This window comes from Opisthocomus hoazin, chromosome Z (assembly GCF_030867145.1).
Source record: "Opisthocomus hoazin isolate bOpiHoa1 chromosome Z, bOpiHoa1.hap1, whole genome shotgun sequence".
NCBI lineage: Eukaryota > Metazoa > Chordata > Aves > Opisthocomiformes > Opisthocomidae > Opisthocomus > Opisthocomus hoazin.
Window position 1 is genome coordinate 5,127,020 of NC_134454.1, and position 24,926 is coordinate 5,151,945.

General features: G+C 52.7%; 1 protein-coding gene across 2 annotated transcripts in view; it reads right to left on the reverse strand.

Annotated features, from left to right (window-relative positions):
• The window catches only part of PAX5 (paired box 5), a 142,630-nt gene that overhangs the window by 53,377 nt on the left and 64,327 nt on the right, over positions 1-24,926 (reverse strand). The window contains exons 7-8 of one of the 2 annotated variants that reach the window (XM_075410740.1): positions 19,097-19,153; positions 15,117-15,246 (exon numbers count right to left, since the gene is read on the reverse strand). In XM_075410740.1, coding sequence (XP_075266855.1) covers positions 15,117-15,246; positions 19,097-19,153 — 187 coding nt within the window. The remainder of the gene's footprint in view (positions 1-15,116; positions 15,247-19,096; positions 19,154-24,926) is intronic. The other variant, XM_075410741.1, reaches the window with a different exon arrangement.

A 24,926-nucleotide genomic window follows, 5' to 3' on the forward strand; every position in this document is an offset into this window, starting at 1 on the left:
AACAGAGTCCCGTCGGGACAGCGCTTCCGACGACGGGGCAGAGCTGCCCGATGCTGAGCGATGCTGCGGGGCATCCCTACCCCCCCGAGGGGTCCACGGGGCAGCAGAGGTCAGGACGCTGTCCCGGAGGGGTGACCGAACGCCACGCTTCCAGCCCACCCCACCCAGCCCCACGTCCCCGCACGGTCCCATGCCGGGTCCCCGCTGCCGCCGTGCTGCCGAGGGCCAGGTCCAGCGCCGGGCCAGAGGAAGGGCGGCGAGCACGGGGGGCTGACACTGGGCTGGAGCTCCATGTCCACAGCAGCGACGGGGCCGTCCCCACCGTGGAAGGGGGCCGGTGGGCAGCGCCCTGTAGTCTGCTGCAGCCGGGGGACCCCGGAGCGGCACCACAGGAGCTGTCTGCGAGCCCCGGGGTGATGTGACGCTGTGGAGCATCGGCTTTGCATCACTCCAAGGGGCACACAATCATAGAACCATAGAATCAGTAAGGCTGGAAAAGACTTCCAAGAAGATTAAGTCCAATCGTTGTCCAACGGCTGCCCAGCACACGCTTGGAGCCGAGCTGCTGGGGACGCAGCTCTCCCGGGGAATGGCTTCAGGAGCTGCATGAGAGGGGAGATGGGACACAGCGGAGGAGCCCAGCGGGCACAGGGGTTGAAGGGCAGCAGCGGGCACAGCACACACATCACCAGGGCTCACAGGGCCACCTCCTGCTCCCCAGACACTACCACCTCCAGGGGCTGGGGTTCTGCTGAGTCCACACCACACTCAAGGGCACTGACAAGTCCGCTTCACCACTGCTTTGGTATCAAAGACATAATTCATAACACAACCAAGAAGCATCACAGACCTACTCTACCCATGCCACAGAAGGGACCACCAATATGATGGTGTCCCTTGGATCACAGAATCCGAGAATCACAGAATCATCAATGTTGGAAAAGACCTCTAAGATCATGAAGTCCAACCGCCTACCCAACACCACCGTGCCTGCTAAACTATGTCCTGAAGTGCCACATCTACATGGTTTTTTAATACCTTCAGAGATGGGGACTCCACCACTGCCCTGGGCACTCTTTCAGCAAAGAAATTTCTCCAAATGTCCAATTTAAACTTCCCCTGATGCAACTTGAGGCCACTGCCTCTCGTCCTGTCACTGGTTACTTGGGAGAAGAGACCAACCCCCACCTCACTACACCCTCCTGTCAGGGAGCTGGAGAGAGCGAGAAGGTCTCCCCTCAGCCTCCTCTTCTCCAGACTGAACAGCCCCAGTTCCCTCAGCTGCTCCTCATCAGACTTGTTCTCCAGACCCCTTCCACAGCCTCGCTGCCCTTCTCTGGACACGCGCCAGCCCCTCCATGTCCTTCTTGGAGTGAGGGGCCCAGAGGGACAGAGCGTACCCTCAGCAAGCTTGCTGATGACACAAAACTGGGAGGAGTGGTGGACACACCAGAAGGCTCTGCTGCCATCCAGTGAGACCTGGACAGGCTGGAGAGCCGGGCACTGAGGAACCTGATGAAGTTCAAGAAGGGCAAGTGCAGGGTTCTGCACCTGGGGAGGTGGTGCAGGACCCTGCACCCAATGTCCCACATCACTTGCAGACTTTGCAATTATCACAGCTGCAGCAGCACTTGCTGGCTTTCCGCCATGATCTTCCAAACCCTCCATCCTCGTGCAGATCCCCAAGCCTCGACGGCCCAGGACCAGCCTTCCCAAGGATGATGCTCACCTCTGGGAAGGCCACCAGGTCTGGACCCACATCTGCCAGAAACAAAACCTGCTGGGGAGGGGATAACCCATATATGTCCCCTCTTCAGAGTGATATTGCTGATGCATAAGCCTTATTTAGGAGTTTGTTCTACAAAAAGTTACGGTGTCATCACAGGGCTGAGTTCAAGGAATTTAGATTATTGCAAAGAATGTACGATGAAAAGAAGGAAGACTCCAGCGGGACCCCGACAGTCCTTTCATGCCCTCACTGAATTCACTTTTTAGCCACATCTATGTGAAAATCCCAAGCCAGGTGTCAAGCCGGTGGCAGCGCAGGCAGTCCCTGGCCTTGCTGATTCTCACAGGATTTCCGTGAGTGATATTCCTCACTGTTGCTGGATGTGCCAGTTTCATGAAGCAGCTCGAAACCAGACAACTTGTATTTTGAAGAAATGCCAGTGACGTTTTCTTTTTTCCACTGTATTTTGCTTTTTGCATTTTCTTTTATTTTTGTTTTCCTTCATTACAGTTCAACTTTTTTTATGAGAAATGACATCAAAACCTGAAATTCACACATTTTTGGCCTGATGTGATGCGAAGTCGTAAAGAAACAATGGCCCATTACAAAAAAAGCCCCAAATGGCTTTAGAAAATCTCTATTTGTAGATAACAGTGTTTTCCGGGGCCAAAACTACAGGAAGAGCTCTTTCAGAGTAGACAGCAGGGAAAATAGCGAGAGCTTTCCTTCCTACTCTGCGACAGATGTTCCCCTTCTCCCAAAACGTGCGGTAACATCATTAAACATCTGGATCTTCGGCTTCCGCTCCGCGATGGGCCCTTTGGTCAGGTCCCAACTGGGAACATCAATGAGTTATCGGTGGCAGGGAGCTGTCGGAGCTCCGGCAGCGCCAGCTCACACCTGGTCCTGGCTCCGCGCCGCAGCCATCTCTTCCCAGAGCCCCCGGCACGGAGCTGGGGAGCCGGTCGGGAAGCGCCCACGCTGCCCAGCACCCGGCGGCAGCATCGCCCACCACCCTTCCCACTCCTCAGATTGTGACCACTTTGCAGCTTTTCTTTCTTGACTCCCCCTGAGTTTCTCCTGGATTTCTCCTAGATTATGTCTCCTAGATCAAAATTAAAAAAGGCACGTTCCCGTTTCTGGGTGATGGTATGACCGTGCGAGCTGACGGCAGGCAGCAAGCGTCCTCGTGGCACGCTGTCCACCGCCCAGCCCTCGAATGGTCTCTGCCTCACCTTTCTCTCGGCTCGCTTCCCCAGCGGCCGGTCTCACAGCTCACCGTCCCCGTGTACATACACAGAACCTCCCAGCTGGCCAGGGATCAGACGAGAAGTAACTCCTATTTGGCCAGCTAAGGCCACCCATCATCAGTGGTGCAGCAAGCTTGGAGGTGTCCTCAACCACTGTCACCACATACCTCATGCTAGAAACGGGACCTGTAGCCTGACTCCGACTGCCACTCAACTTCATTTTTGTGCCGTGCACACACGCAGACGCCAACGCATCCCTCCACCCACCTGCAAACTTCATTTTGGTGGCTTGCATAGACACTCTCAGATGTTTTGCTGTTGTTGCAGGCCAAAAAAAAGCAATTTAGGAAGCCATTTATGCTAAATGGAGTGTTTTCCTTTCTTTCTTTTTTTTTTTGAATTTCCAATTTGGAGATCTATGACAGATTCACAGCATTTTTCTGGCAGCGAAAAATGCCGCCTGCGGACCAAATTGGCCGCTGGTGCCCCGAAGCAGCGAGACAGCGAGCACCCTGCCAGCTCTGCGCAGCCGGAGCCCCGGCCAGCGTCCCCAGGGCCTCAACGCCGGTGGGATGCAGAGCATCTTCCGCCCACCTGCACAGAGTCGGTTTGATGCCCAGTTTCTTCCAGGGCGTTTCGGAGTGGGGTGAGCACAAGACGAGGCTGCTCAGTGCGTTTGCAGAACAAGCCCCAGCCCCACCGCAGTTGGGACCAGCGCAGGAGCACCAGAACCCTCTTGTCTTAATCTTCCCACCATGGCTGCTCGATTTAAAATTGTATTTATTATCCACACCACAGCGGTACTGGGGGCAGGGGGAAACAGATTTAATTAATTAGAGATTGCAAAATCCTTAAGTAAAGGATGCTATGTAAATGCAAATTGTTATTATACATGCTTTGCACCAAAACATGTTTACTGCAGTTAAATTCAACATTTAAATCCACAGACAAACTCCCAGCAGAGTCAGGCTGTACATCATCAAAAGAGGCAGTTAATAGCCTGGGTCTTAGTGGGGTACAAGTGGCCTCCTTTGCTTTCTCAAACGCGCTTGTTCTTTTTTCATGGCAAGATAAGAATTCATAAAAATGGAAAAATTCAACAGTGCTTCAGTTAGACTCTGTCCTGTCATTAAAAATGACACTTTTGTTTTTCAGATTGGCTGCCTTTCCACGGGAGTTTATGTGGCCTTTTTTCAAGTCTTTAACATGACAGGGCCTATTGGGAGTGAAGAATAGATTATTGGAAAATGCATCTGCACTTTTATCTATTAAATGTAGAGACTGAGCTGTAAATCCAGCATTATGCTGCACTAGAAACCAGCCATCTACCAACAACGATTTGCACTTCAAAACAGTCCCACAGAAATTAAAGTATCATTTGGTGATAATGTTTAGACACTGATCAACATTTCCACGTAGACACAGATTATATGACCAAAACATAACGGCCCCAGAAGAAGACTTTTTATTGTTGCAATTACAATTAGCCAACAAAAAAAATAACTAAGCATTTCTCCAGAAGAAACAGCAATTTCAACAAAACCAAATCTTTTCTTTACTTTCTTCAAAACTGTGTTGATTTTAGGGGAGGAGGGGAAGGGAAGACAGAATTGTGAAAATGTGACATTACTCTTTTTTCAGAGAGTTGGAACGGGAAGTATCAATTGTTCACTTTCAAACTACTTTTCATTAAAAAAGGGCAAATCTTTTTAAATTTGAAATAAAAATAATTTAAATCCTTTCGTTCACCTAGTGAAAACACAGCTGTAAAAAACTGCCGCTTACCAATGTTCCAGCAAACGTGAGCTGGATAACAATGCCCTCTTGGACCTTCAGGCAACCCTCCTTCCTCTCCACGAGGCAGGTCCATCCCACCCACACAGGTCCAGCTTCAGCTAAGGGCTCCTCGTCACCTCGACAGTCATTGGAGAGAAACAGGCATGCTCTCATGAGGATCCCTAACTTTACATCCAAAAATTCACGGGGCAAGTCACCTTCTGCAGGTGCCTTCTCTTCTCCACCTGGAGATCTTGCTACAGGGGCGACCAGCCACTGACCTCCTAAATGGTGAGGAATCGGTGAAGAGAGTCCACCACTATGTCATCTTTAAAATGCAAAGCGGCAAATGCATTTAAGGGACAAACAGAGTTTCCTAATGAAACCAGGTTCTTTCACTGTGGTCAGTAAGACCTGGGTTTACACTTAAATTCACAACAATAAACAAGCTACAGCTGCAGAATCAGCTAGATAGACTTCTGTATTGGTTGGTGTTTTTTTTTTTTTTTTTTTTTATTACAGCAATACACAAATTAAAATAAATGTCCTCTTTTTCCCCAGGAATCACCAACGCCAGATTTCACAATGCATTTCCTAGCATTATTAAGGCACTTTTGGACTTCACATTAATGAAATACTGACCTTATACCACATTTTTGCATCTCTGAAATAACAGTTGTCCTCACTGTTGAATATCAGATGTGTAAGCAGGAGTGGAAAGCCCTATTTCACTACATATTCCCCAAAGGCATCTGCTGGGAGCTTTATTTTTGCTTCTAAGCTTCGCATTACTGTTTCCATCAGACACAAAAAGTACTTAGTTGCCTCAGATCATCACCAAAAATGGTCCATAAAAGGCAGACCAAATAAGGTTTACACCTGTGGCCATTTCCCACCTCACCTACCCACACTGATTAAATACCCTACCTAGATGTACACACCTCAGCACACACCTCTCCTCCAGCTTCTTACTAAAACTAAACTCTTGATTTCTTTGGTGTGCCCGTAAGATACCTGATTTCCAAAGCCATAAACAGAAATGGGCCAGATTCCGAGCTGCTTAGACAATCCCTATGTCCCCTCTTCTCCAGAGGGACACAGCCCTTACAGTCTTCATCAGAGAGCTTAGGTCAGGCCACAAATCCCAGGGAAAGCTGGTATCATTGCTGGGTGGATAGAGAGCCAGCGATCAGAAAGGATAGAATAAAAGGAAAATGGGAAAAAAAACCCTGATGACACACAAAACAACGAAGAGAAGGCAAAACATCCATCTTTTCTTCCATGTTGTGTTGTATCTAAAGACTGTTCCTTTAAACACATGTACAGACAGACCAAAATAAATGGATGAGAAAGCTTCCTCAGCCCCCTACTCCACTTTCCAGCAAATCTCTGTACAGACAGACCCTCAGAAGGTACCACTGGTCCCAGCTCCACAGACTGCAAACTGTCCTAGGGCCACCCTGGCCACAATCTCACCAGAGACACCATGAGTCACGGCTCCTACCCAGCAGTATGGGAGCACTGTGCCTACCACAGAAACACAAAGCAGCCGAGGTTGGAAAAGACACTCTGGAGTTCATCTAGTCCAACTCTCTTGCTCAGAGCAGGGTCATCTAACACACGTTGCCCAGGACCACACCATCACCACTCCTAGTAGGACTCCACCATTCCTTTGATAGGACGAGAGGAAATGGCCTCAAGTTGCCTCGGGGGAGGTTTAGATTGGATACTGGAAAAAATTTATTCACTGAAAGAGTGGTCAGGCGTTGGCCCAGGCTGCCCAGGGAGGTGGTGGAGTCCCCAGCCCTGGAGGGGTTCACAAAACTTGTAGATGTGGCACTTCAGGACACAGTTTAGCAGGCATGGTGGTGTTGGGTTGATGGTTGGATTTGATGACCTTAGAAGTCTTCTCAAACCTTAATGAGTCTATGATTCTAAGCACACACACTGTCACCACTCCTAAGCACACACATGGAGTTTCTGTGCCCCTTCTCCACATCCCTCTGCACAAACTGCCGCATCTGCTGGCTGCTCCTGCTCATGCTCTCTGTTAGGTGCACTCTGGTCCTGTCGCTTGTGTAGGACCCCTCCTCAGCATCAGCTCAAAATGCGTTTGACCATCCCTATCCAGGACTCAGCTGGAGACAGAAGGTCAAAGCACCCTTTGATCAGGATTATCACAATCAAGTGATAGGGTTATAAAACCACCTAACAAGTTATGCAAAAAGTAGACGTCTAGTCCAAACTGAATGCCTGAGCTCTAGTCTGTGGAGAGGAAGGCATCCTCACAATTCTGCCACCCAAATGCTGGTGCCTAGGGTTGCCCAGATGAATCCTCCATCCACAGCCTGAGAAGGATCTGGTGCTATCCTTCTGGAGGTGATCTGCATCCTACATGCCACTCATTTTCTTGTTAAAAAAATAAGTTATTTCAGACTGCATTGAGCTAAATGCTAAATATTACCAGTGTTTAACCCTGGCAAGAGACCAGCCTGGGATTTTAGAGGAGTCTTTTCCTCCTTGCTGTTGAAGGCATCACAATCCACATCAACTGCAAATACTGAACAGCTCAGGGATGGTTCCTTTTTGCAAAGTTTCCAGTCCAACTGCAGTCCTACCATCTCATTCTAGCTTCAGAAATGATCAACTATATCCGCCATTGAACAAAACCTGGCAAAACTGTGGCTCATAAATTGCAGTCACAGCATGATGGGATGGACGAAGCGGGCTGAAGAATCAGGCAATAGACTTCTACGAGACTAACCACTCCTAAGGAGAAATACGCCGAGAGAAGCCAGCTGAGGACTGTGCGTTACAGCAGAACATTAGCAAGAAATGGCTTGTCTTTTGACATGCTTTTATCCCATTTTAGTGTTTGGTTTTCTAAATACAAAAATTTGACAAAATATAGAAGGTTAAACATATCTTTGTCACCTGTATTATCCCCAAATCTGTGCCGCCTAAGATGAAAAAGCTATCCGGCATGATGTACCACATCTAAGGCACTGGATGCATCTACACTAACAAGGCAGTCAAGCTGGTCCTTGCAGGAGCAGACGAGTCTCTTCAGCCAGAGGCATCTGCTCACTCTGTGATCAGTTCAGCCTGCTGTCTGGGGTCAGTTATGTCTGGTGGCTGAGCCCACCAGTGCAAGCCAGGCATTGGTCAGGGGTTGGACCAGGCTGCCCAGGGTAGTGGTGGGGTCACCATCCCTGGAGGAGTTCAAAAACCGTGTGGATGTGGCACTTCAGGAAATGGTTTAGCAGGCGTGGTGGTGTTGGGTTGACGGCTGAACTAGATGACCTTAGAGGTCTTCTCCAACCTTAATGATTCTAAGGTTCTATGATTCTAAGCCAGAGCAGATGACTAAGATGATAGCCACTGAGAACCTCTCTCCTTCCCCACCCTTCCAGATGACAAACTGACTGCGCTCTGGTTTTGTTCTGTCTCTTGTCGCCTTTTTGATGTACGTACAAAACGCGCAGGAAAGCCGACGCACCTGGCTCTACAGGACCATTGTCTCAAAGTCTGACCCCACGAAGGAGCACGCCAGGCAGCGCTCCTCCTGCGGCATGAGCTGAGCGCGGAGGATGCGGGACAACCTGTCTGTCTGCAGCAGAGCCTGTGTCCCCCTGCACCGGCATGCGAGCTGCGAAGGGCACTGCAGCCTGCACCGCGTTGGCAGAGCTGCAACGGGACACATTCACAGAACCACAGAACCACAGAATGGTAGGGGTTGGTAGGGACCTCTGTGGGTCACCCAGTCCAACCCCCTGCCCAAGCAGGGTCACCCACAGCAGGACGCACAGCACCGTGTCCAGGCGGGTCTTGAATATCTCCAGAGAAGGAGACTCCACAACCTCCCTGGGCAGCCTGGGCCAGGGCTCCGTCACCCTCAGAGGGAAGAAGTTCTTCCTCATCTTCAGCTGGAGCTTCCTCTGCTTCAGTTTGTGCCCATTGCCCCTTGTCCTGTCGCTGGGCACCACTGAAAAGAGTCTGGCCCCGTCCTCCTGACACCCACCCTGCAGATATTTATCAGCATTTATACCAGCTCGCCAGGCTGGAAGCCAGAGCATCCAAGAGCACGCTGCCAGCAACCTGGAAGAGCAGCCAGCAAAGGGAGGCGAGCTGCGATGGGGATGTCCCAGCGTGGGAGAAGACCAGGCTCCCCCATTCCAACATCTGCCGGAGCAGCAAAACCGCAGCCCGCCGGCGATGCCTCGCTCCGCGCTGCTTCTCCCTCCGGAGCGGCACGGAGCGCCCGCCAGACCCCGCTGCAGCCAAACGCGCGTCCCCGGCTGCGGGGCGAGGCCGGCCGACTGCCGCTGCGGGCTCTGCGAACGCAAACCCACCCCGCAGCCCCGGCCGCCCGCCGCTTCGTCAACCGGCCCTCGGCACCGGCTCGGGGAGCCGCACAAAGGTGTCCATGCAGCACGACTTTGTCCTCTCAAAGTGATGCCGACCACGCTGCGATCAGCAAGCTGGAGCGGGGAAAATGCATCTGCAGGTAATTAGTAACAGTCACGGGCTGCCTGGAAACTGCTGACTACAGCAGTAATGAGCTGGGCACGTGTCATTGGCTTGTAAATGGTGAGAGCACTTACGGACTGTGGCAGCAAACAGTAAGGGGGGGGGGTAAATTTCATATTTAATGTGGCATAAAAACAATGCAGAGGAATCGAGTGGTTCTCTGATCAGAGGTTTGGCTGGTGATCCATAACACAACGGAGGTGGTGGATAAAGCGGTACTGAGACCTGCCCCTAAACCTTTCCTTAAACATATGCTAGCAGTAAGTACTGGCACAAATGCCACTGTTCAATCAACCCTTTAATCTTCAAGAAATATCCCAAATGTCTTGAGCTACCAGCTTGCTTAGAATTTTTGCATTTTCTACCAACAACTGCACAGAGGATCTTCTGCATCTCAACCCTCAACATTGCTCTGCCGCCCACATCACATCCTGGCTACAAGAAAAATGAAACACTGTGATCATAATTCATTTAAGATCACAGAAACACAGAATCACAGCATGGCAGGGGTTGGAAGGGCCCTCTGGGGATCACCCAGTCCAACCCCCTGCCGAAGCAGGGTCACCCACAGCAGGCTGCACAGCACCGCGGCCAGGCAGGGTTTGAATATCTCCAGAGAAGGAGACTCCACAGCCTCCCTGGGCAGCCTGGGCCAGGGCTCCGTCACCCTCAGAGGGAAGAAGTTCTTCCTCATGTTCAGCTGGAGCTTCCCCTGCTTCAGTTTGTGCCCGTTGCCCCTTGTCCTGTCACTGGGCACCACTGAAAAGAGTCTGGCCCCGTCCTGCTGACACCCACCCTGCAGATATTTCGAGGCATTTCTGAGATCCCCTCTCAGCCTTCTCTTCTTCAGGCTGAACAAGCCCAGCTCCCTCAGCCTCTTCTCGTAGGAGAGATGCTCCAGTCCCCTCACCATCCTCATAGCCCTCCACTGGACTCTCTCCAGCAGCTCCTCATCTTTCTTGAACTGGGGAGCCCAGAACTGGACATAGTACTCCAGATGGGGCGCCACTAGGGCAGAGAAGAGGGGGAGGAGAACCTCCCTCGTCCTGCTGCCCACACTCCTCCTAATGCATCCCAGGATCCCACTGGCCTTCTTGGCAGCCAGGGCTCACTGCTGGCTCATGGTCAACCTGTCATCCACCAGCACTCCGAGGTCCCTCTCCACAGAGCTGCTCTCCAGCAGGTCAGCCACAGCCTGTACTGGTGCATGGGGTTGTTCCTCCCCAGGTGCAGGACCCTGCGTTTGCCCGTGTTGAACCTCATGAGGTTCCTCTCTGCCCAACTCTCCAGTCTGTCCAGGTCACACTGAATGGCAGCACAGCCTGCCGGTGTATCCACCACTCCTCCCAGTTTTGTGTCATCAGCAGACTTGCTGAGGGTACACTCTGCCCCTTCCTCTCGGTCATTGATGAAGAAGTTAAACAAGACTGGGCCCAGTACTGACCCCTGGGGGACACCACTAGTTACCAGCCTCAAACTAGACTCAGCGCTGCTGATGACAACCCTCTGAGCTCTGCCGTTCAGCCAGTTCTCAATCCACCTCACTGACCACTCCTCCAGCCCACAATTCTTGAGCTCCCCTAGAAGGATGTTATGGGAGACTGTGTCAAAAGCCTCACTGAAGTCTAGGTAGACAACATCCACTGCTCTCCCCTCGTCTACCCAGCCAGTCATGCCATCATAGAAAGCTATCAGATTGGTCAAGCATGGTTTCCCCTTGGCGAATCCACGTTGACTACTCCTGATAACCTTTTCCTCCACCTGCTTGATGCTGACCTCTAGAATGAGTTGCTCCATCATCTTTCCCAGGATGGCGGTAAGGCTGACCAGCCTGTAGTTCCCTGGATCCTCCTTCTTGCCCTTTTTGAAGACTGGAGTGACACTGGCTTTCCTCCAGTCCTCGGGCACCTCTCCTGTCCTCCAGGACCTTTCCTTCCTTGATGGAGAGTGGCTCAGCAATGACATCTGCCAGCTCCCTCAGTAGTCATGGGTGCACTCCATTGGGGCCCATGGATTTGTGGGCGTCCAGATTGATGTGGAAGAAGCTCTCCATTCTCTGCTTTATTTGCATTAAATTCTTACACATTCTGTCTTACAGACTTAAGACTGACCAGATTAACTACACTTAGGTCTCTTCACATCTGGCAGCCCAGAAAGTCTCCAGACTTTCTCATAAAAACTGATTAGGCTTGAACAGCAGATACCAGCTATCAACAGGACACAGGTGTTCTTGGCGCAAACTCCCATATGGCATATTTCAAGTTCTTCATCCACAAAAATGTGGCTTTCCAGAGCTATGCCCACCAATAGCCCCACTCCGTGCTGAAGCGGCATGTCGTCACACGTTCACAGCTCTGCTTCACAAGCTCTTAGTGAAAAAGATGCTTCCCACCAATAGACTGTTTCGGGTACTACACCTTGTCGGTGTTTTAAGCAGCTGTTGGTCTCACGACAGTGCAGCTGTTACAAAAGTGTTTCTCTTCTGGAACGTCAACGGAGAAGTGAGGTCAACCTCTCAAGCCATTAGTACCACCAGACGCAGACTTTGGACATTTTGCGGAGCTTTATGCAGCCACTCCTCACTTTTACAGCTGAAAACACACTACCTAGCATGACTGAAACAAGTTGTCCACCAAGGCTTTCAGTCTCCTGCTCGCAGTTTGCTTGGACAGATCACAGGACAGCCTGTCTGGAGTGAGGAAGAATGGAAACACTCAAAAAAAGGTCAAGAAATTGAAAACAACCCAACTTTCTGAATCTCCAGAGAAGACTGGAGTTCAGGTTGGCCACTCCCCCTCCAACGAGCAGCAGTTCAGAGAAGAAATGCCATCACGGATCTGCGAGGATCTCACCTGCCGGACAAGGGGCCAAGGTTCAAGACGTGGCTCTGGCTGGATTTCTTTCACGAGTCAGTGCCTGACCACCAAAGCAGGCCTGATACCAAGCTAACCTTCTTCTAAGTGTTGCCTGCCTTAATTACCGCCTACCCCACCACCCAATCCAGCCCCCACCTGGGAACACCAAACCACTGAACTTCACCATAGCTTTGGTCAGATCACAGACAGCGTTCCCAGCAGGCAGCATAACTGATGCGTCAGCAGACCTCGCACTCATCATTGCTTGGCTGATTTTCAGTGATAGCTACTACAGATGAGAGACCCACAGCAACACGCAGCTTTTGGTCACAAGGGAAAAGGGTCAACTGATGTGTCTCCTCCTCTGAGTCCCCTGTCTCACCAAGGAAACGGGGTGGGAAAAGCAGTGCGACTGAAAAAATGAGTTGATTCTGGGGAGAAAATCGAGAAGTCTGTCCACAGCTATGGTGAGAAACGCATCGTTAAGTGTGCTCTAACTTACATGTCCTGCACATTACAGAGTATGGCTTCCTGCTTAAGTCTCCCTGCCCCGACAGTCCGCACGTCCCCGCAGCTCTCAGGGAAAGCCTCGGGCAGAGAGCACGACTCAGACGTGCAGTACGGGTACGTACCCAGCGCTACAGGGCCCAGGTCGTGCCTGGGGCTTCTGGGCGCTCCCACAGCACGAGCAGCACAGAACAGTTGCTGTGGGTGTTATGAAGGGAAAAGGATAACAGCCAGTCTCCTCCAAAAATACATCAAAAGGCACAGGTTTTAAAAGGGTTTTGATATGCTCTTGTAAATCTAAGTTTTATGAACGCAGGTGTTAGAAAACTCTACAGCAATATCAAATTAAAGATATAAATACCCACTGCCTCGAAAAACATGTTCTGTTATAGCTCTCACCCTGTCACATTTAAGACCAATGGTAGGTTTTTTCTGGACTTGCTGCTCGTAAAGCCTGCTCCATGTTTTTGATGAGAAGCAGTAAATTTAACATTTGGAACTCTTGCTCAAGTGTAGGCATCATCACAGGGAGAACCTATGTAAAATCCATATTGAGTTCCACAGTGTCACTTGTGTAGTCAGTTCTGCTCTAACAAACGCGATCACTCAGCTCACCAAACTCTAAGGACGCAGCAGAAGTGCTTACACCAGCGTAAAAGGACAAGTGCTGCTGAAGTATCACATGAAAACAACAGCTCTCGGCTGACCTCCGTTTTGGCCAGGCGCAGATCTTGGATAGGCAGTTCCTTAGAAGAAGACAGAAGCAAGGAGGCATTCAGCTCCTCTACCGTCTTCCTGCCTTCCAAACTTTCACCCCACAATAATGCAGCTCAGTGATTTCTTGGTGTTTTGCTTCCCCCATCATTCCCACCCGCACTGTCAGCGGCGGATGCTCCGGGCTGGAAGAGGCCCCGACAGCAACGGCCACAGAACCCAGCCGTGTGTCCAGTGCATGAGGCTTGCCGCGGGGACACGGACTTGGATGAGCAAGAGGCAAACACTCAGAAGAAGAACAAGGGGGCAACAGGGCACCCGCGATGTGCCAAGGCAGCCTGGGTCTTTTGCAAGGAGCGGCACTTCAGGCTTTGAAGAAAGGCGTAGGGAGCTCTGCAGCAACCAATCACCAAATAATTTGCCTTAGGAGACATTTCTTCTAAACTTTCGTAGACTGTACAGGTGGCTTCTGGCCCCAAACATGACGGTTCACGTTCCTTCTTTTATATGCCTTTTGGATTCCTCCTGTTCCATGATTCTATGATTCTATATATATACCTATATTTACAGTCTACCTCCCTACCTGTTACAAGCCACACATGTCCAGAAGTCCTTCTTTCTGTCCATCCATCCACCCCTGGACACTTTTCTTTTCCATGAGTCTTCCACTCGCACCACCCACCCAGTACCAGACCGTTATTTCAGGAAGTCTCTCCCCTCCCACTTCCACGTAAACATGGATTTCCTTACAGTTCATGTAACTCTAATTTCTTTTGAACACTCCTGAACTTTTGGCAAGGGCCTTACCAGGTTAAAACAATTTTGTAACAACATCCATTTTCAAAACTGCTCTCCTGCTAGATTAGATTGTAGTGGTTTCAAGATATGATAACACTACACTAAAAGCAGCTATCACCTTCCCTTTTAGCAACAAAATAAACAAATAAATCCAATATTTGGCAAAACGGAGAAAATTACAAAATCTGCACAGGTGCAACACAAGGACAGAAGTAGCATACAGAGGTAACATGCATATGAAACACAGAGTCATAAATTTTAAAATCCCTTTATTCCAATTCCCACGATTCCTTTCGGACACCATTTTGTTATCTTCTCACGATCTGGGCAATCTCCTTCCAAGCGATGGGTCCAGTCCCATATAACTAGGTGACCAAAGCATGTACCAAACTCTGCCTGCTCCTCAAATCTCACTCCATGTCTGCTAAATAAATGCAGGTGATGCCACATTCCTTGAACAACCAGCCTTTGCTTTTCCATTAAAAGCTCAGGCTTAGTGCACAATTACAATTCCAGAAATGGTCTAAAACACAGGCATTTGTAGGAATCAAAAGCATCCATAATTCCAGCCAGTTTGAAGTGTCATAAAAACCCCATCCAGCCAAACCTGCCAGGCGCCTCTATGAAAAACAAGCAACAAAGCCCAAAAGCAGAGGCGAGCATTCTGCTTTTCGGTTACATGCTGGTTCTCGGGATGTAGACATGGGGCAGAAGGGCCTATCCCTTCCTGGACAAGACGGATGGATGCTTCATCGGTTGGCTCCAAGAGAACACTGCTCGTTTACGCAAGCCACGCACCTGACTTTCAACAGAGCTGCTGCGAAACCGCACTTAAAAAGAAACTTTTTGAGCAAATGGCCCCACACCCGACACGAGTCCTCCATAAAGGGTGTCACCCTGCAATGCGCACACACACGCGCACTTCACACCGCTTCTCAGCGCTGGAAAATTTCTTACCTGTGACGATAGGATACGACTGAGGCCCGGGAACACTCGCTCCCAAATCTGCAGAAGTAGGGCTGGTTATATTTGCCTTCATGTCATCTAATCCACCAGCTAACGATGCCATGGCTGAGTATTCAGTTGCCTGCGAAAAGAAACAAAAGGTATTTTAGCTATAATAAATTTGCTATTTGAGAGCTTTTGCCTGTACGACAAAACTCGATGCGCTACAGAAATCCTCTGTCCAGTCAGCTCTCAGGCCATACCCATTTACCTGGGCTGTTCAGCGTTCCAAATGCTCAATAAGCAGGTCCTTGCCTATCACCGATGTTCTCGGAGAACACCAACCGGGGCTTTCTTTATAAAACCAAAGCCAAACTCCTCAAACCTGTCACAAGGCTTTCCTTCAAGAGGAAATTTTGTAGAGTAACTGGGGGCTGTAACTGCTGAGTGCGAGTTACTTGCTTGTTAGAGAAAAATGTTTGTGCCAGTTGACCTGAACTCCCCTAATTTCAGTGGCGGCACTTACAGACATATACACTAACGAGCAGGTGGGAACGAGGTGTCCCGTTTCCCCTCGTCTCTTGGGAATGCTGCATTTCCTCATCATCTTACAAGAAATAAAATGCACATAAATAGAAGTGTTTGCTTAATGCATGGATTTGTGGCCAACTGTTTCTAAATCCAAATTATTTAAAAATAAATCACCTGACTGTTGCAAGGATGGTCTATCTTCGCATGGCAATTTTTTAATCTCGTTAGACAAAGCTATGGTCAATGAGCACTGGTTCTCAGAAATCAGATTGTTTCTGTCCCACAACCCTGTAGAAGTCCACGCAGCTGCAGCAATCCACAGCAGGCGAGGCCAATCCGCATATCCAGAAGGACTTCCACGTACGTGGCAGAAAGCTGATCTTCACTTGCCTTTTTCCATGACAGGGTCACTCACAAAAAACTGGGACGCTGCCTTTGAAACCTCTCCCTTCCCAGTTGCTATTCGCACTTAAAGTTTTAACCCCCTGTTTGCGAGGTCGTAATCGTGCCCTTAACAACCGGAGGATGACAACTTCAGGTGAAGACCAGCAAGAGGAACAGACGACGTGAAGAACAACCACTCTGAGGCTGCTCCCCACTGCTTTTTCGCAGACTAAGTCAATGCAGAAGCTGTGCAGAGCTGAAGCAACGCAGGGCAGCCCCGGATCCCAAGATTGTTTTAACTGGCCAAATCAAAAAGTTAACTTCTTTTTTTTTAAAGGAGGTAAAAGCTGATCTGAGCAAACACTCTTTCTCCCTCTTGCAAGTTTCTTGAAAGTGTCTGAGAACCCAGCACACAACCTGAGACTCACCATGAGCTCAGCACTTTGGGTCAGACGTATCTGCTTGTGCCTCTGTTGCTCAGTCCTTACTCAAACAGAAGTTAATTTACACAGATAGCTCCTTATCAGCAGGTCTGCGTTAACACACACGTTTCTTCTGAGGATGCAATCTGCGTGAGGCACGAGTACACCGTGACACCTTGAAGGATCCCCCACTCAAACCTCTTGCAGAGGAGCATGTCAAATACATTTTTCCTTTGACCAGCTGCTGGCCACCCTGTCCCTTCACCCGGCCCACCGATCAGCACCACAGGGTCCTCTGGACCCAAGGCTTCTCCGCAGTGACCCATCTCCTGTGCTCCCCCCTAAGCTTTGCATTAAACTTCTCCTGTTCCTCGGCCCTTCCAGCTTATTTCCCATCCAACACCCTCACCTTTCCCTTGCCCCCAGTCCCCTCCTTCCACCACCACTGCCTCAAAGACGCAGACGCCCACACCTCGCTCCAGCGCCGCTCCTCCTCCTTGGGGAGGACAGCCCCTGGAGCACCCCTCCTCTGCCAGGATCCCAGCGACGGTGCCAGCCTCCCTCCCTCCTGCAAGTGCAGCCAAAGCTTCTTCTTCTCATGCCACATCCTACCAAGGTGTGTTTTTCAGCCTTCCCCCACCACTCCACGCCACCCTATGTCTGCAGCCCCATCTCTCCCCTGTGCTGGGTACATGCACGTGCGATGGCACTGTATACAGAATCACAGACCATGGAATCATAGGTTGGAAAAGACCTCTGACACCATCAAGGCCAACCATCCACCCAACACCCCCATGCCTGCTAAACCATGTCCTGCAGTGCCACATCCACACGGTGTTTGAACCCCTCCAGGGGTGGGGACTCCCCCACTGCCCTGGGCAGCCTGGTCCAACGCCTGACCACTCTTTCAGTGAATAAATTTTTCCCAATATCCAACCTAAACGTCCAACTTGAGGCCATCTCCTCTCGTCTTGTCGGTGGTTACTCAGGACTCAAAGCCCTCATCAAAGCCCTTACCCTCCCCAAAGCCCTCATCTGACAAGACACTGGAGGAGCAACGGCATGGCTGCAGCCCTGCAGAGACATCCCGGGCAGCTGGTGATGTGGCGTGTTTGGTGTTTCTGATGCCTGGAGAAGAGCACACATCGCTGCCTGGGGAAGCACGCCTTATTGCACCCTTGCTGCTCGAAGAAAGCTGTAAATGCACATTATCCAGACTAGAAAATCTCTTTGCATCTTCCCATGGCACGCCGATCCATGGTTCCCCATGGGCAGGGTGTGAATGTGGCTTCCAGCTTACGCACGGGGAGCTGGCCATTCGGGAGGAAGGATCCAGCTGGGGTGTGTGCCCAAATCCACAGCCAGAAGTGGCTTCTGGGGCTGCTGCTCCCTGCATGAACCCAACCTCGGAACAGGTCTCACCTCCTAACTGTGACCGTCTGGAAGCACCACGCCAACGAGCAGCGAGCTTGGCTCTTCCAGCTCAGAGCGATTGAGCAGTTCTGGTGCCAGAATCAAGCCGCTGTCCGGGGGCAGCACCCCCCGCCGGGGTGCAGGGCAGTGGTACCCCGCGCTCATCCGTGTCACCCTGCCACGGGGAGATGGAGCGACGTGCAGCGGCACGGCCCCGAACCGTGGCCGGAGGGACTGGAGGCGTTGCGGCTGCCCAGCACGGCGCGGAGGCAGGGTCCACAGCCAGCTGGCACTGCTGCAGGGCTCCAGAAGACAGAGGCGTGAGGAACGGAGATCTGGGGTCCCTCCCCGCTTCTGGTCCCAGTAGCTTGCTGCAGACAGGAGCTGCACCTCATTTGTGATGGCCCAGAAACTTCTCCCAGAGGTAAGAATAGTGGGATTTTCAGGGATTTTCCATCTGCTTCCCTGTTCCCATCATAAAACAGTGCCCGTGTCCCTTCCTGGACCCACCAGCAACGGGCCACCAGCAGCCATGCCAGCCAGGCACTGTTGCTGCTCCCAGCCCTGGGCAGAGCGAGCCCATGCCGCGTGGCAGCGCCGGTGGCTGCGGACCACCCATCCCCTCGCACGGTCCTGGCGGGGGAGCGGGTCCTGTGTCGCACCGCCGCTGCGGTCGCAGCTCCCACCGCAGAGTCTGCAGCGAGGTGAGGGTTAGCAGAAGGCGTCTTCTGGCCCCCAGCTAGCGGGGAGCCGGGTGTGGAGAGCAGGAGACCTCCAAACCAACCAGTGGGTACTGCCTGCATCCCTCCTCACCCTCGCGTAGGGGCCGGGGGACCACAGCACCCCTGGAGAAGCACCAAGCCTCACTGGTGCTGCGGGTTCAGAGCACTGGGGTCCAGGCACCCACAAGGGGCACAGCGGCGTCCCCTCCTCCGGGTCCCCCCCGAGAAGAGCCCGTCCTCCCAGGCTCCCGGTCTGGAGAGGAGAGGGCACTGGGGGGAGGCAGCGCTCGTGGAGCAGCCCCTCACCTCGTGGCCCCACCGATGCCCTCCTGCCAACCCTCCCCGGAGCCCCTCCAGCTGCTCGGGAGGGCAGCAGAAGGGGTCTCAGATCTGGCTCCTCCACCAGCGAGCCGGCATGGCTGCCGGCGAGCAGCAGCCTAGGCACGTGCAGCGGGAAGCCCAACCTGCTGCTCGGTAGGTGAAAAAGCAAGAGTCGGGTGTTCAGTACCCTAGAAATTACCTGAAAAATGACTGCCTGCGGTTGTACCACGCACTGTCTCATCAGCATGGAGCACCACTGCCATAGCATGGAGGAGAGAAAACACAGACACGTGAAACGAGGAATATATAAAAGGAGAGACCGAGAAGGACAAACCGAAAGGAGGGGGCAACACAGGGGTCTCGTGTGCTCCCCCTGCCCCATCCCGCTGGGCTCGGGTGGACCGGACCTGGGCACCTGGCTGGGGCTGGGACCCCCGCAGGGATGGCTCCCAGGGAGCAGAGGAGGGGGCAGGAGAGGGGTGGTCTCTGGGTGACCACGGGCACCCCCTGAGACGGGCAGTGGAGACTGCACGGTCCTTCCCCACCAGCCTTCCCTGCAGAGTGAAAATGGGAAGGTGTCTGCGCTGGGAGAAGTTTGGCACCGGCCTTCACTGAAAAAGCTTTATTTCTAAATGCTGTCCCCCAGGGCAGGGGAGGTGGTGGGCGGACGGAGGGAAAAGGGGTGCAGGAGTGTTTCGGTACCATTTTCAAACAATTTACACAGTCTGGCCAGAGGTGAAGTGGCGAGACAGCCCACCACCAGCTTCACCCTGCACTTCCACAGGCGAAGACAGCTGAGAGGCCAACCCACGCGACACGTACAGCAGCTTTCTGTTTGAGATTTACCTGGAATTTTATCCCAAAGCAGCAGGCAAAGATGGATGCACAGCGGGGAACAGGACCACTCCCTAAAACATCCTGGTATGGGAAACTCAGAGAGGTCCCATGGGCCGGGATGAGCCCTGCGGCAGCGCTGCGACCTGGGCGGCGTGAGACAAGCGCATCCCCCTCCCGCCCCGTCCCTCTTTCGGGGCGCAGACCCCACACCCCTGGAGAGACACTGCACCAAGCAGTGACAGAAAAGAGGTGTCTGCTGCACCGGACAAGCGGCCGTCAGAAGGAGCCAGCTGGCGCCCGCTGGGACTCGCACGTGTTGCTATTTGCATCTGCTCCGTTTTCCAGATCACACCTGCGAAACGCCCAGCAGGCGTGAAGTGAGGCCGCTCGTGCCCTGCTGCAGCTGGCATGGCTGCCCCGGTCCCGCGGTGCTGCTCAGGATGCAGCAGCAGCACCAGAACCATCAACAGCACCACCACCACCAACAGCATCAGCAGTAGCACCAGCAGCAGCAGCAGCACCACCACCACCAGCACCACCAGCACCACCAGCAGCACCAGCAGCACCACCAACAGCACCAGCACCAGCAGCAGCACCACCAGCACCAGCAGCAGCATCAGCACCACCACCACCATCACCACCAGCAGCACCAGCACCAGCAGCAGCACCACCAGCACCAGCAGCAGCACCAGCACCACCAGCACCACCAGCACCAGCAGCAGCACCAGCACCACCAGCACCACCAGCACCAGCAGCAGCACCACCAGCACCAGCAGCAGCACCAGCACCACCACCACCAGCACCACCAGCAGCACCAGCACCAGCAGCTGCACCACCAGCACCACCACCAGCACCACCAGCAGCACCAGCACCAGCAGCAGCACCACCAGCACCAGCAGCAGCACCAGCACCACCACCAGCACCACCAGCACCACCAGCACCAGCAGCAGCACCAGCACCAGCAGCAGCACCAGCAGCACCAGCAGCACCACCAGCAGCAGCACCAGCACCACCACCAGCACCACCAGCACCACCACCAGCAGCAGCACCGGCACCACCACCACCACCACCAACAGCACCAGCACCACCAGCACCACCAGCACCAGCAGCAGCACCAGCAGCACCAGCACCACCAGCACCACCAGCAGCACCAGCACCACCAGCACCAGCAGCAGCACCACCAGCACCAGCAGCAGCATCAGCACCACCACCACCAGCACCACCAGCAGCACCAGCACCAGCAGCTGCACCACCAGCACCACCACCAGCACCACCAGCAGCACCAGCACCAGCAGCAGCACCACCAGCACCAGCAGCAGCACCACCAGCACCAGCAGCAGCACCAGCACCACCACCAGCACCAGCACCACCAGCACCACCAGCACCAGCAGCAGCACCAGCAGCACCAGCAGCACCACCAGCAGCAGCACCAGCACCACCACCAGCACCACCAGCACCACCACCAGCAGCAGCACCGGCACCACCACCACCACCACCAGCACCACCAGCACCACCAGCACCACCAGCAGCACCACCAGCAGCACCACCAGCACCAGCAACACCACCAGCAGCACCAGCACCACCAGCAGCACCAGCAGCACCAGCACCACCAGCAGCACCAGCAGCACCAGCACCACCAGCAGCACCACCAACAGCACCAGCACCACCAGCAGCACCAGCACCACCAGCAGCACCAGCAGCACCAGCACCACCAGCAGCACCACCAGCAGCACCAGCACGACGGGGCTCAGACTGCCCGCTGTCGACCGCGCCGACCGCGTGCGCTGCCTTCCCTTCCGACAGACACGCGCACAGCGCGCCTTCGCTGCTGAAAACAACGCTTCTCCCCGCTTAAGGCAGCCGTTAATCTGAGGTCTGAAGGCGCAGCGCTGTCCCCCAGGTCGCGACCACCGAGCCCCCGCTCGCCCCTCGCAGCTGCAGCCAGCCAGACCTCACACCTAGCATCTCCAACTCATCGCGTCGTAATACTTCAAAATCAATAAATAAAGTCAGAAGTGGCGCACACCAGGCAGGCTGCCCACAGAAGCCCGCACCCCAGCCTGACAAAGGGAAGAAATTTGTAACATTAGATATGGTTCGGAGAGCTGAATCCAAAGCAGCTCTAATTAATCTCCCCAGGCTTTCAGAAACCCAGCGCCACTCGCAGCTGCACGGGCACCGGTGCTGCTCTGCCTGAAATTTTATGGGAATGGAAAATCCATCCCAGCGCCCTCCTCCTCAGCTGCCTTGGACCCGGACGAGGAAGGCATCTGAAAACCCATATATCACAGCCTCGCCGCTGCTGCCCGCCAGCCACCCCTCCGTTTCATAATTTACATCACATTCCCCGCGCTACCCAGCGCGGCCACCGAAACCAATTCTGCTCGGGAGCAAAAGCGATTGCCACAGTTAATTGGGGCCGAACCCCAGCGCCTCTTTGTTGTCCGCAACGCTCGGCTCTGCGCCGTCTCGCAGGGCACGGAAGTTTGATTTCAGTGGCACAACCTTTTTCCCTCGGTTTAAACGGAATAGTTCTGAATCCCCCTTTCAGAAAACATGTATGTTTTTAAAAAATTAGCAGCTGTGCTTCGTTTCAGCCCAAATCCAATTAGGATTGTGCACATCCCCAGAGACTCCTCTGAAGACAGTGGGAATTAGATGGTGCACCCTGCCATGAACGTATTTACCCTCATACTTCAGAACAACTGACCTGGTTTTGACCCAGTCTTCAGATTATCTGCATGTGGGAAACGACACGCTACTTTTTACATTTCCAAGGTGCGACCCGTAAGTGGATGCAGCCGTTCTCCGATTTTCCAAAGGGACCTCCAAATCCAATCTAAATGCCTAGAATTTACCTGTTGTTTTTCTTTTATACATATAAATAGGTGCATTTCCATTCGCTCTTTGTTTCTCATTTTCATTTTGTTCTAATATCTGCATGTAAATGTCTGAAAATAGCATCTGTAATTGAAGATTATGAAGTATAGCCAGCTCCTGACAGGCTGCTAAGGAAGATGGATTATCCTCATTTTTCTGTAAATTTTGTCAATTTTGGAATTCATAAGCTATCAACACTGATCAAAATGTGACCGCGCAGCTGTGTCAAAGCGGGCGGCGCGGCCGCGGCGCGGCTGACGAGGAGGACGGCTCTCCCCAGCCGCCCGGCCGGGGGCACGTGCTGTGGGAACCCGTCCTGCCTGCTCCCGGCACCTACATCCCAGCCCCCCCGCCTACGCACACACACACGAAAAATAGAATATTCAAATAAATAAATTGAAAGTACGCAAATTCTCTGGTGCGCCGACTCGCACCGCAAAGCGTAATTTATTGCGCGTTCTCCCTTTTTATTTATCCCTAAGTAGTAAACACGATTTCCATTCAGGGTGTTCGTTATGTTCCACTCCTACCAGACAATCACCGCACACTTGAGGCAATTGTTTAGCCTCTTCCTCTCAATTTTCCCATTACTGGGAGTAAGTACTGTTGGGACTCTTTAATAGCCCGACTGCAGCCCATATCAATAACAGATGAGGTTTAATCGTCCAACACAAAAATTATTTAGGCTCAGTAAGGACATTCAATGTCATTTGCATAATGGCATTTCTATCCTGAGCACCTAACCCATCGTGCATAAACAAGGCCCTGGGACCATAAATAATAATAAATCATGACGTCCACGCTCCTCTTGCTGTAATAGGAGCCTCTCTTTGCAGAAATTATTTCAGCAGGAAATGGGCACTGTAATTTTAAAGACATGTGGCATTGCACAGGCCAGTAAATCACACTCGTGCGCGCACACACGCACACGCGAGACCCAGCGAGGCTGCCCGCGGCGAGCAACAAAACCCCACAGCACAGCAGCGCAGAAAACGGCCCACGCTTGCTGCTGGAATTGTTCCCTTTTTTTGTCATTATTATTATATCCCAGGCAGAGATAGCAGACTAAATAAAAGCAAGGTCTGAACAGTGTGCGTGGGGTCTGGGCACGTGCACGGGGGGACGATGGACCCGTAAGCCTGCCAAACCCCATCCTAGCCATCCCTCACACCCGCTGTCCTTGAACCTTTGCTGAAAGGTCTGGTGAGAAGAAAGCAAAGACCTGAACACAGTTGCAGATGTTCTCCAACCAAGGCCTTCTCCAAAGACCTGCCGATAGTTGCAGACGTTCTCCAACCAAGCCCTTCTCCGAAGACCTGCAGACCGTTACAGACGTTCTCCAACCAAGCCCTTCTCCAAAGACCTGCAGACACTTGCAGATGTTCTCCAACCAAGCCCTTCTCTGAAGACCTGCAGACCGTTACAGACGTTCTCCAACCAAGCCCTTCTCCAAAGACCTGCAGACCGTTACAGACGTTCTCCAACCAAGCCCTTCTCCAAAGACCTGCCAACACTTGCTGATGTTCTCCAACCAAGCCCTTCTCCATCATGGCAGCCTCAGTCACCCAGCTGGAGCAGAGGAGGCCAGCAGACTCTCATCCTACCAGTTTGCAAGCAGAAGCCTCCATAGAAAATCATGGTAAGGCCAGCCCAGAAGTGAACGGACACATGTGTCCCAGTGAGATAAGGTGGCTTTCCACTTTTCAGCCTCATTAGGCCAATATCAAGTGCCTGGATGAACAGCGGCAGCACAACAGTGGTGAGAGCTGACCTCTGCTCTTGCCAAGATCAGCAATTTTCATACATTTATTCCCAAAGGCTCCTTCCTCTCAGCATAAATACTCCCCAGTTTCCTCCAGCACACGGAATGAAACAACAACCCACCGCAGCTCCCACCCGTCCTCGCCAGCACTGCCCACCCCTGCATGGGCTCCTCCCCGCCATTTCCACGCCAAAACTTCCCAGTTCAGTTTACAGAGGAATACAGAAACTGCACAACAAATTTTGCAGATGCCTCCTCCCAGCGCCGGTGCTGCATGCCCGTCCTGACCGCTGCACCACAGCCAGCCACGCAGGCATCTCCTCCCCAGAACAGCATCTCCCTGCGCCCTCCAACCTCTCCTCTCCCAGCCCCGCTCCTCCTGCTCCTCCCAGGGCAGCCCCCCGCTTGCTCCCATCCGGCTTCTCCCATGGATTCACATGGGTTCCAGCTCCTCTTGCCCTCCTTCCCGCCCTCACCCCACCACGAAGGGACCGGTCGCCTCGCTGCGCTGTCAGGAGCCTCCACCGCCCTACGTGCAACGTTAGAGAAA